The sequence below is a fragment of the Coregonus clupeaformis genome, chromosome 19 (assembly GCF_020615455.1).
Source record: "Coregonus clupeaformis isolate EN_2021a chromosome 19, ASM2061545v1, whole genome shotgun sequence".
In the NCBI taxonomy this organism is placed as follows: Eukaryota; Metazoa; Chordata; class Actinopteri; order Salmoniformes; family Salmonidae; genus Coregonus; species Coregonus clupeaformis.
The window spans coordinates 1,955,267-1,967,155 of NC_059210.1; the positions used below are offsets into that span (position 1 = coordinate 1,955,267).

Genomic DNA, 11,889 nt, shown 5'->3' on the forward strand with positions numbered 1-11,889 from the left:
AGAGAGAGAGAGAGAGAGAGAGAGAGAGAGAGAGAGAGAGAGAGAGAGAGAGAGAGAGAGAGAGAGAGAGAGAGAGAGAGAGAGAGAGAGAGAGAGAGAGAGAGAGAGAGAGAGAGAGAGAGAGAGAGAGAGGATTAATATACAACCACAGATAAAAGAGGAAGTGATAAAAAAGTGAGAGAGGGAATGATAGAGACAGAAGAATAGGAGAGAGAGAGATCCTGTGTGCATTAGGGGTGTCCTGTCTGCTCTGTGTAGAAGTGCCGTCTGTCAGTTATAGGGGAGGCGAGCCGAACACAGATAGATGCTCCTCCGGTGTGCCTCAGACTCTGCTGATCACAGCGCATCAATTATTAATGCCTGCTAGAGATCCCTGGTGTTTAGGGAGGGTATGTGTGTATGTGCGTGCGTGTGTGCATACCTACAGTGTGTGTGTGTACATCCATCTCACACACTCCTCTCTCCCTCTGTATGTGAAGGGAGCCACTGTTCCGTCAGCCCAGTCTCTGCGTCTGATGGAGTTTAGCTTCAGTGACTTTGAGCTGTCCGACGCTGAGACCACTCAGGCCACCATACGCATGTTCGTAGACCTCAACCTCTTCCAGAACTTCCAGATGAAATACAAGGTAGGTGTGTGTGTGTGCGTGTGTGTTGATGGTAGTGTGTGTGTATACGTGGCTATGTCCATACCAGTGTGACGTAAATCTGCGTGTTTTTATATCCTAAAATACAGCCCCTCACCCCATTATATATTATTAAGAGGTCCTTTTACGGCACGGTTGCCCTTCAGAGTGCCCGCGGCGCGGACGGCTCATAAAGAGAGCCTTTGATTGGCTGTGAGGGCCCTACACAGCGGCGGGTTCTTTTTCAGCTCTGTGAGTGAGAGCAGACACGCTGACCACCCAAGTGTATAAATGAGAGCAGGTCAGTTCTCTAGTTCAGTGTCAGGCTGTACCTTGCTGATCACTCCAATGCAATCTTATGAGGCATGGTTGACCATCACTGACCTCAGAACAGCCATACGATTGCGAATTGAGAGGATACAGTATGAGACATACCGTAGTGACCTTCTCTTTCAGCAGTAACAATAGATTGGACTTGAACAGTATACAATGCAAAGCATTTTGAGGTTGAGAAAAGGGCAACATAAATGCCAATCAAATTCATTTAGATTATTATCAAGTCAGGTGAAATGTGTTAGTCACTACTATGCATTGACTAATGAGATTTGATTGGAAGCTGATGCCGGTAAATGGATGGACATGGAAAGATTGGATAAAGATCCGATAAACAGAATCTATTGATTTGATTAGCAGTGTGGTCAATGTTTTCTCTATAATGCCAATCAGATTGCCAGGCTGGGCAGATTCTATTAAGGCCTACTGCTTGAGGATGTACAGATACTCACTGTCACTGTCTGTTTTCCATTTTGTCTGTTTTTGCCCTCCCTTCCTCCTCCTCCTCCCCCACATCTCGCCCTCTTTCTCCCCACTTTTTCTTGTCTATCTCCTACTGTGGTCCCTCAAATCCCCTCTCTCCCCCACTCCCTCTGTTCCCCCGTCCTCTCTCTCTGTAGAGTCTGTGCCAGTGGATCCTGAGTGTAAAGAAGAACTATAGGAAAAACGTGGCCTACCACAACTGGAGACATGCCTTCAACACCTCCCAGTGCATGTTCGCCCTGTTCAAATCTGGCCAGTTACAGGTGAGCTCAGCCAATCATTGGCCAGCATGGCAAGGGTGCCGGGTCACTCCGTCCAGTCAATAAATAATCAACCCCAGCAGGACGTCTTATGTTTGTCAGTCCGACCAATGGCTAATGAGTCACCATGCTGTAACTGTGCCGTAACCGGGTCAGTCCGACCAGTGTGTTTTGTCAAGTCAGCATTGGCTTCCAGTAACCATCATATTTAAATACCAAATGTTCTCTACTACATCTGAATGTGTTACTCTGACATCTTAACTGAAAGTTATCAGATATAAAATGATATTATGAAGAATATTGTTATTATGAATAGTAAGTCGAAGACACTTGAGCAAGTACTGTGTCTCAGACATAAACAGAACTCAACATATCCCAAACACACAGTTCCACTTTAACCCAGTTCCCCTCAGTACTCACACCCAGCTCTGTTCTGATGACTATGCAGAGGAAGTAGCCCACATGTACTCTGCTAGGTTAAATGTTACACTCCCGTTGTTGCTAACAAATGACTGTTGAGTTACTGTGTCAGCTGCTCTCTCAAGCAGACAGTGTGTGTGCTCTGTGTGTGCGTGTGTCTGTGTGTTTGTGTGTGCGTGTGTGTTGAGAGTTGCCGTGTGAGTGTGTTTGCCCAACCATTTGTGTCTCATTGGTCGTAATTATGACTTGTGATAAGCACCTGTGTGTTCTTTCGTCGCGGTAGTGGAGAGGAAGGGATATATGTGTGCGTATGTGTGTGGGTGTATGTGTGTGGGTGTATGTATGTGGGTGAATGTGTGTGGGTAAATGTACAGTCGTGGTCAAAAGTTTTGAGAATGACACAAGTATTGGTCTTCACAAAGTTCGCTGCTTCAGTGTTATGAGATATTTTTTGTCAGATGTTACTATGGTATACTGAAGGATAATTACAAGCATTCCATAAGTGTCAAAGGCTTTTATTGACAATTACATTAAGTTTATGCAAAGTCAATATTTGCAGTGTTGACCCTTCTTTTTCAAGACCTCTGCAATCTGCCCTGGCATGCTGTCAATTAACTTCTGGGCCACATTCTGACTGATGGCAGCCCATTCTTGCATAATCAATGCTTGGAGTTTGTCAGAATTAGTGGGTTTTTGTTTGTCCACCCGCCTCTTGAGGATCGACCACAAGTTCTCAATGGGATTAAGGTCTGGGGAGTTTCCTGTCCATCGACCCAAAATGTCGATGTTTTGTTCCCCGAGCCACTTAGTTATTACTTTTGCCTTATGGCAAGGTGCTCCATCATGCTGGAAAAGGCATTGGTTGTCACCAAACTGTTCTTGGATGGTTGGGAGAAGTTGCTCTCGGAGGATGTGTTGGTACCATTCTTTATTCATGGCTATGTTCTTAGGCAAAATTGTGAGTGAGCCCACTCCCTTGGCTAAGAAGCAAACCCACACATGAATCGTCTCAGGATGCTTTAATGTTGGCATGACACAGGACTGATGGTAGCGCTCAACTTGTCTTCTCCGGACAAGGTATTTTCCAGATGCCCCAAACAATCAGCAGTCCAATCCCTGTACCTTTTGCAGAATATCAGTCTGTCCCTGATGTTTTTCCTGGAGAGAAGTGGCTTCTTTGCTGCCCTTCTTGACACCAGGCCATCCTCCAAAAGTCTTCACCTCACTGTGCGTGCAGATGCACTCACACCAGCCTGCTGCCATTCCTGAGCAAGCTCTGCACTGGTGGTGCCCTGATCCTGCAGCTGAATCAACTTTAGGAGACGGTCCTGGCGCTTGCTGGACTTTCTTGGGCGCCCTGACGCCTTCTTCACAACAATTGAACCTCTCTCCTTGAAGTTCTTGATGATCCGATAAATGGTTGATTTAGGTGCAATCTTACTAGCAGCAATATCCTTGCCTGTGAAGCCCTTTTTGTGAAAAGCAATGATGACGGCACGTGTTTCCTAATAATTAATCATTTAGCAGACGCTCTTATCCAGAGCGACTTACAGGAGCAATTAGGGTTAAGTGCCTTGCTCAAGGGCACATCGACAGATTTTTCACCTAGTCGGCTCGGAGATTAGAACCAGCGACCTTTCGGTTACTGGCACAACGCTCTTAACCACTAAGCTACCTGCCGCCCTATTAATGGGTACACATTTGCAGGTAACCATGGTTAACAGAGGAAGAACAATGATTTCAAGCACCACCCTCCTTTTAAAGCTTCCAGTCTGTTATTCTAACTCAATCAGCATGACAGAGTGATCTCCAGCCTTGTCCTCGTCAACACTCTCACCTGTGTTAACGAGAGAATCACTGACATGCTGTCAGCTGGTCCTTTTGTGGCAGGGCTGAAATGCAGTGGAAATGTTTTTTTGGGATTAAGTTCATTTTCATGGCAAAGAGGGACTTTGCAATTAATTGCAATTCATCTGATCACTCTTCATGACATTCTGGAGTATATGCAAATTGCCATCATCAAAACTGAGGCAGTAGACTTTGTGAAAATTGTATTTGTATCATTCTCAAAACGTTTGACCACGACTGTATGTATGTGTGTGGGTGTATGTATGTGGGTGTATGTATGCGTATGTGAACCTGTGTCTGTGTTAATTTGCTGGTAGCCTACTATGGCCTTGTGTGTGTCTGTGTATGTCTGTGTGTGTGTGTGTGTGTGTGTGTGTGTGTATGTCTGTGTGTGTGTGTGTGTGTGTCTGTGTGTGTCTGTGTCTGTGTATGTCTGTGTGTGTGTGTGTCTGTGTGTGTGTGTGTGTGTGTGTGTGTGTGTCTGTGTATGTATGTGTGTGTGTGAGAGAGTACTATGGTCATTGTAATGGAAAACCCCAAGGACATCTTTGTGGATGATGTGACTCATTCTCTCTCTCTCTCTCTCTCTCTCTCTCTCTCTCTCTCTCTCTCTCTCTCTCTCCCTCTCTTTCTCCCTCTCTCGCTCTCTCTCTCTCTCTCTCCCTCTCTCTCTCTCTCTCTCTCTCTCTCTCTCTCTCTCTCTCTCTCTCTCTCTCTCTCTCTCTCTCTCTCTCTCTCTCTCTCTCTCTCTCTCTCTCTCTCTCTCTCTCTCTCTCTCTCTCTCTCTCTCTCTCTCTCTCTCTCTCTCTCTCCCTCTCTCCCTCCCCTCCCTCTCTCTCTCCCTCCATCTCTCTGTCTGTCAGAGTAATATGAGTGAGCTGGAGATCCTGGCCTTGATGATTGCCACCCTGAGTCACGACCTGGACCACAGAGGAGTCAACAACTCCTACATACAGAGGTAGGCTGTAATAGGTGTGTGTGTGTGTGCGTGTGCGTATCTTTCTGTGTGTGTGTGTATCTCACAGTTGTTGTGTGTATCTATCTCCACCAGGAGTGACCATCCCCTGGCGCAGCTCTACTGCCACTCCACCATGGAGCACCACCACTTTGACCAGTGTCTCATGATCCTCAACAGCCCAGTAAGAACACACGAACGCACGCACACACACAAACTAACAAACACACACACACTTGTTCACTCATTCCATTATTTACTCACTAACTCGGATCACACTTGATTTGGATAGTCCGGATAGTCCATCTGTAGATGCTCTACAGGTGGTGATATCACCAACTAACTATCTGTTGATAAGCAACTGCTTGATAAGGTTACGGTTAGGGTTAGGTTTAGAAAAAGGGTTAGGGTAAGGGTTAAGTTTAGGGTTAGGATAAGGGGTTAAGGTTAGGGTTAGGGTTAGTAGATAGTTAGTTGAAATGTTACTGATATTCTGGAGAGCGTCCTACAGATGGGCTATCCAAATAAACTGTTACCGTAACTCGTTCAGTCAGTTCTGCATTTATTCATTTGGAACAACAAGACGGCCGTCATCATTCACCATAATGTATTTGAGATGCATAGCAGGATGCTAGTGTTTCCTCATTTCCCCTTTAGTGCCAATTTCATGTCCCAAATGGCACCCTATCCCCTATATGGTGCACTGCTTCTTACCACTCACTACCTTGTCAAAAGTAGTGCACTATATGTCATTTGGGATGCAGCCCATGAGCTCCAGCTGCTAGTCTCTAGGAGATAACGCTCCTCTATGGTGTAATAAAGCACCGCTTCATCTTTATGGGAACAGATTCACTGGAGAGCAACACTTAGTTCATCTGGGATGTAGTAGACACATACACGCACGTTGACACACACACCATTATACACACACATCGCAAAGATAAGGAGAGCAGATCCAATTGTTGAATTGATTTCGAGTGTTGTGGATTTTGTGTTGCCATGGCACCCATGTTATAGTTGAACTTGCTCAATAACTTGTACGCCCTGCCTCTCTCTCTCTCTCTCTCTCTCTCTCTCTCTCTCTCTCTCTCCCCCCATCTCCCTCCCTCCCTCTCTCTCCCCCAGGGGAATCAGATTCTGAGCAGTCTGTCTCTGGATGAGTACAAGGCCACTCTGAAGATGATCGAGAGGGCTATTCTGGCAACGGACCTGGCTCTGTACATGAAGTAGGTAAAATGTCACACACAGCTGGGACGCTCACAGAGGCAGCCCATTCAAGTCGCATTTTATGCCGTTTTCATTCTAACTTCAATTTAGGTTGATGGGTCGTGGAAAATGTCAGGGTGGAAGTGGAAACCCATTGGCCTATTCATTAGAAGAGCTTATGAAAATGTGCTGAAACTGTGATTTACTATATCCCCCCCATCTCTATCACACATGTATCTCTTTTTTTACACCCCTCTCCCCCTCTCCTAATCTCACCTCCCCTCTCTCTCTCTTTTTTTCCCTCTCTCCCTGTCTGAAGTGTGGGCGTATGACTGGCCTGTAGGCGGAGGGGAGATATGCAGTTAAATGGATATCTGTCTATCTTTTCAGGAGGAGAGGAGAGTTCTTTGAGCTGACCAAGAACAGCCAGTTTGTCTGGGACGATGACTACCATAAAGACTTACTGAGGTTAGTGGACACTACATACAGTATACATCTTCACCATTTACCTGGGGACAGATTGTTTGTGTCTGTCAAGGTTGGGATCAATTCCATTTAAATTCAGTCAATTTAGAAAGGCTATTGAAATTCCCAATAAAACATTCCCAATGAAAAAGTCCCCATAGAAAATAGGCATTTTTTTTATTTCACTTTCTAAATTGACTGGATTGAAGTGGAATTGACCTGAACCCTTGTAGGGCTGGGAATTGCCAGGGACTTCACAATACGACATTATCACAACACTTAGGTGCGGATAAGATATGTATTGTGATTCTCACGATTCTATATGTATTGCGATTTGATGTTTCAAACATATTGCTCACTATGTCTGCTGCAGAGAGACAAAGCAGAGCATGAGAAAAGGAGTTTTGATTATTCATGGGAAAAAAGTGCTGAAAATATGTTAACTCACTATTTAAAAAGAAGATGAGAACAAGCTACAGGATGAAAAATACTGGACTTTTGGTGCAGGTACAGCCGACTAGCGCTAGCTAACGCTACCTAGCAAAATAAATATAATGATTTTGTACAAATCGATACATGGAGTCAAAGTATCGATATAATATTGTCAAACAATTATATCGCGTTATGTAACTATCAATTTTCCCCCCATCACTAAACCCTGTTGTATAGTATACCTGAGTGTACAAAATATTAGGAACACTAATTCTGATTGGCTGGGCCTGGCTCCTCAGTGGATGGGCCTATGCCCTCCAAGGCCCACCCATGGCTGCACCCCTGCCCAGTCATGTGAAATCCATAGATTATGGCCTAATGAATTTATTTAAATTCACTGATTTCCTTATATGAACTGTAACTCAGTAAAATCTTTGAAATTGTTGCATGTTGCGTTTATATTTTTGTTCAGTATATGTCATGGAAAGAACACTCAGTGTAAAGCTCTATACTTGTCTAACATTGGTTTTGTGTTGGTTTATCACCCCCTGTAGGTCAATGCTGATGACAGCATGTGACATTTCTGCCATTACCAAGCCCTGGCCAGTACAGAAGAGGGTAAGACTGTCCAGTTAGATGCCTTCTCTTTTCTCCCATTAGATTATCTCTTTCTTTCTGTCGCTTTCTTTCTTCTTCTCCCCGTCTCACTTCTACTCCCCTGTGTAAGTCTGTTTCTCCTGTTCCTCATTAGGCTCCCTAGGTGCAATGGAGGGAGAGGTTCAGACAGGCCTCTAGCCGTGTGTGTTTGTGATCAAAGAGCTAGATGCTCATTAGAGATAGACACAAACAGCTGTAGCCCTGTCCTCTCCTCACATAATACCCACAGAACTGATACGAACACACACGTGCACACAAATGCAATTCAGTACAGTCTTAACAGGAACTCTGTGCACACACACCAGCGCACACAGTCTCTTTCACATACATGCATTTTTTGTTGAGCTCAGTAGATGTTATTATTAGAGTTGATGCTACATCAGCCAAGATGTGTACAAACATGTATTCTCTCCTTCTCCCCCTTCCTCTCCTCCCCCGGGTTCTCTCCTTTCCTCAGCTGACCCCCCCTCACAGCTCTCTAGTCTTGATTACACAGCTCCAATCAGTGTTCCGCAGATGGCTGCCACACACACACTTCCTTGATTGGGGACCCGAGGCCCTAGTCAGATCTTATTAATCCTTTGGAAAGAGAAAGAGACCATCAACACAGCGTGGTTGCTGCTCCGTTCAAAACTTTCTTTCTCTCTATTTCCTCTCTTGCTATTTCTCTCCTGCCTCATTCCCGTGCTAAAAATGTCAAGGAACACTTTGTAGGGTGCTGAGTGAGTGCTATTGTGGGGTATCGGATCAAATTGACAACAGAGAATGTACTTTTGATCCACATAACAGGAGTATGATTGCCTATCCAGCCTCCATCCCCTCTCAACCTGCCTCATATCACATTCATGTTAACACCTCCATTGAAATTCATAGATATCTGCAAAAGACATGAATAAACAAAAAAGCCTGAATAGGACAAAGATTGGCTTAAGCATTTATTCAGATACAATCCTATGGTTGTATTCTAGCAAACCAGACTCTGCATGCGGTTGTTGAAAGACTTAAGAGGGTTACATTTGTCCTTTACCCGATTGAAACAACATTCCACTTTGAGGCACTTTTAAAAGCTCCCTTTCTTTTTTGTCTGTCTCTATCCATCTTCTCTTGCAGATAGCCGAGCTAGTGGCTACAGAGTTCTTTGAGCAAGGGGACAAGGAGAGACAAGAACTCAACATTGAGCCAATAGTAAGCACTTTTTCTGTTCCCTACTACCTGTACTTATTATACAATATGACACTATTACATTGCTCAGTTGAGCCAATGCCATTGGAAATCAGGGTTTGTGAAATTGAATTACAAGGCTCCAAGATTCTGATTGTAATATCTTGGCATGTGTACATGCTGGCTTTGTGCAAAGCCAGGTTTTTACTAGTTGGCAAGCTAAGTCAGATATCAATTTCAGAGCAAATTAGATTTGGACAAAAATAATAATCTGAAGTTCGTTTTCTTTCCTAGGATCTGATGAATCGGGAAAAGCGGGATAAGATTCCGAGCATGCAGGTATCGTTCATCGATGCCATCTGTACACAGCTGTATGAGGTGAGGCTCAGAAATGATTGATTGATCTTTATTTGTCATGTTTAAGAAAAATGTAATTGGCCATATGACATGTAAACACTGACACAAAGAAGGTGCGCTCTCATTGTCCCTGTCCCCCTCTCTCTCTGTCTGTCTGTCCATCAGACCCTGGCTGGCATGTCTGAGTCCTGTTCCCCACTACTCGAGGGCTGCCAGAAGAACAGACAGAATTGGAAGATTCTGGCTGAACAGGGCGACAAAGGCTTTTTCAACGGAGCGGTGTAGAAATGGTTAACGTCCCTCCTCCATCCCCACTATCACTCCATCCCTACACCACCCCACCTCCACCCCCCGAGCAGAAGACGTCAACACTAAGCTATATTTATTACCATAGTCTTTTTTTATTTTTGCACAAAGTCGACTTCCTACATGAAGGAGGTCTCACTATAGTATATCCCTGAGTCTGAGGAAGTGAAGTAGACTGAACAGGAGAGAAGAGAGTGTGTGCGCGGCTACTATCGGCCTACTGAGCACCAAGGGATCAATATGACACCATAGTACTGTACAGACAGGGGTTCAAACAGTATTTGAAATCTCTCAAATAATTTCAGCTTGCCCGGAGTGCCAGACGGGCATGGCAGGATTTGTACAATGGACTATTCCATTGGTGCCATTGCACCAGGCAAGCTCAATTAAAGATTACAAATACTATTTGAACCCAGGTCTTAGTATAGGTACAACTTTACTTTCTACACACCACACAGCACCACAATGGCTTGTTAGTAATACCAGGGTGAACACGCACACGCCACACACTACCAAGGTTTTAAGAGAACGTTCATCTTTTGTAACATTGTCACTTATAACTATTGCATATTTATTTGTTTTATATATTTATTAGATTTCTATACTGTAACGTCAGTTTCATGTTGAGAACACACATCTTTATAAAACAATGTACGTTTTATTACCAAATGATCCAAATGTCTCTGCTTTGAAAACTTTACTCAACCATCCATTCATGTGTATTTTTAGGTGTTGTATTATTTGAACTTTGCAAATTGTTAAGGAGCCAAAGACTAGACACGAGGTCTAGAAGATTCCACTGCCTTCCTGTGACATGAAAAGGTCCAATTCACACTTCAAAATTACCCATTTGTATGTAGACACTTGTCCGCCCCCCTGTAGGCCCTCATAATGGACCAGCCCAGCAGGTGTTTCCTTTTTTAAACGTGTTGAATGTGTGATTGTCCCACTGGCTATTCTAAGTTGAATGCACCAATTTGTAAGTCGCTCTGGATAAGAGTGTCTGCTAAATGACTTAAATGTAAATGTGAGGCTGGGGTGTCTTTAAATCAAGTTGAAAGCAGCGCTTGACAGTCGAAGCACAAAATCAATTTGCACTGTTGTCAGTCTACCTTGAGGTAATTTGCATTCGTCTTTATAGTGGAACATTTTAAAATGGCATTATATATAATTATTTCTTCAGATTCAGGGAATGACATGACTGAGTAACTACCCACTCACTATCTTTCAATCAGAAAATGACTTGTCCTTTTTCTAAACTTTCTGCCTCCAACATTCACACAATATACTATAGTAGTTTTCAGGTACAGATACGTGGACTGCATCACTGTCATTCACAGGAGAAACTCATCCAAATGTTACTTAACCATGTCCTAACTGCAGCACTTATCTGTGTAGAAGTACGTGGTCACTCGAGGACCACAGTTGTTACTGTGGTTGTATTTTGTACTTGAAGAAGTCTCCAGAAGTACTGTATACTTGTTCCTGAATTTGTGTTTAAATTAGGTGAGTTGCTTTTCTTGCTTCAATTCCACTCCACACGGCTTTAGTCTCTAATTGGTTAGAAAATATGATCATGTGTTACTTCTCCACCAATAATAGACCTGTGTGTTGCATGTGAAGGCACAGTCACAGTTTAGTAGTCACAGGACAGCAGCCCTGTTGGTTGTTAGGAGGCTGAGGTAATGTAATATGACATTTACGTGTGAAGACATGAAGGGTTCCCCCCTCCTGCTCTTGTTGACTCTGAAGAAGATTGAGACAAGTTGAATGGTACGTCCCATTAAAGGATCCTGCTTCTTTTCTATGTGCTATGTCATCTGTGCAAACAAACATTGGATAACGTCATACTTGTCTAAACAACCATTTATTTTACATTTACAGAGATATCTAACCAGGCCTACAACTTGTTACTCCGCCACCTTCTGGGCAATTGCAGTAGTAACACATGAGACTTGAGGACAATCAAATGGATCCTTTTATATATTTGAGGAATATTTCTTAAAAATACAACACATAAACCGCTAGCTTTTAAAACAGAGAGGCTCAGAACTGGATAGATCACAAGGAAAAAATTTACGCAAAATGGATCAGTGACCACTTACAGGCAATATTTACATCAAAGCAGTGAGCCAGGAAGAACAAAGCATACCGATACACAGAGAAAAAGACAGGACAGAATAATCAGTATAAAGTATTCCAACCCCTTGACTTTTCCCACATTTTGTTACATTACAGCCTTATTCTAAAATGGATTACATTTGTAAAATATCCTCAGCAATCTACACACAATACCCCATAAAGACAAAGCAAAAACATTACAAATTTTTGCAAATGTATTACAAATTAAAAACTGATACCTGATTTACAGTATTCACACCCT

At 43.5% G+C, this 11,889-nt stretch overlaps 1 protein-coding gene across 3 annotated transcripts in view; it reads left to right on the forward strand.

Annotated features, from left to right (window-relative positions):
• The window catches only part of LOC121554301 (cGMP-specific 3',5'-cyclic phosphodiesterase), a 105,206-nt gene extending 93,897 nt beyond the window's left edge, over positions 1–11,309 (forward strand). For all 3 annotated transcript variants that reach the window (XM_041867800.2, XM_041867797.2, XM_041867799.2), the window contains exons 13-22: positions 480–626; positions 1,577–1,702; positions 4,831–4,925; positions 5,019–5,106; positions 6,048–6,148; positions 6,519–6,596; positions 7,580–7,643; positions 8,793–8,867; positions 9,138–9,221; positions 9,366–11,309. In XM_041867800.2, the coding sequence (XP_041723734.1) occupies positions 480–626; positions 1,577–1,702; positions 4,831–4,925; positions 5,019–5,106; positions 6,048–6,148; positions 6,519–6,596; positions 7,580–7,643; positions 8,793–8,867; positions 9,138–9,221; positions 9,366–9,485 (978 nt within the window). In that variant the 3' untranslated portion in view covers positions 9,486–11,309. The remainder of the gene's footprint in view (positions 1–479; positions 627–1,576; positions 1,703–4,830; positions 4,926–5,018; positions 5,107–6,047; positions 6,149–6,518; positions 6,597–7,579; positions 7,644–8,792; positions 8,868–9,137; positions 9,222–9,365) is intronic.
• The last annotated feature ends 580 nt before the right edge of the window (positions 11,310–11,889 follow it).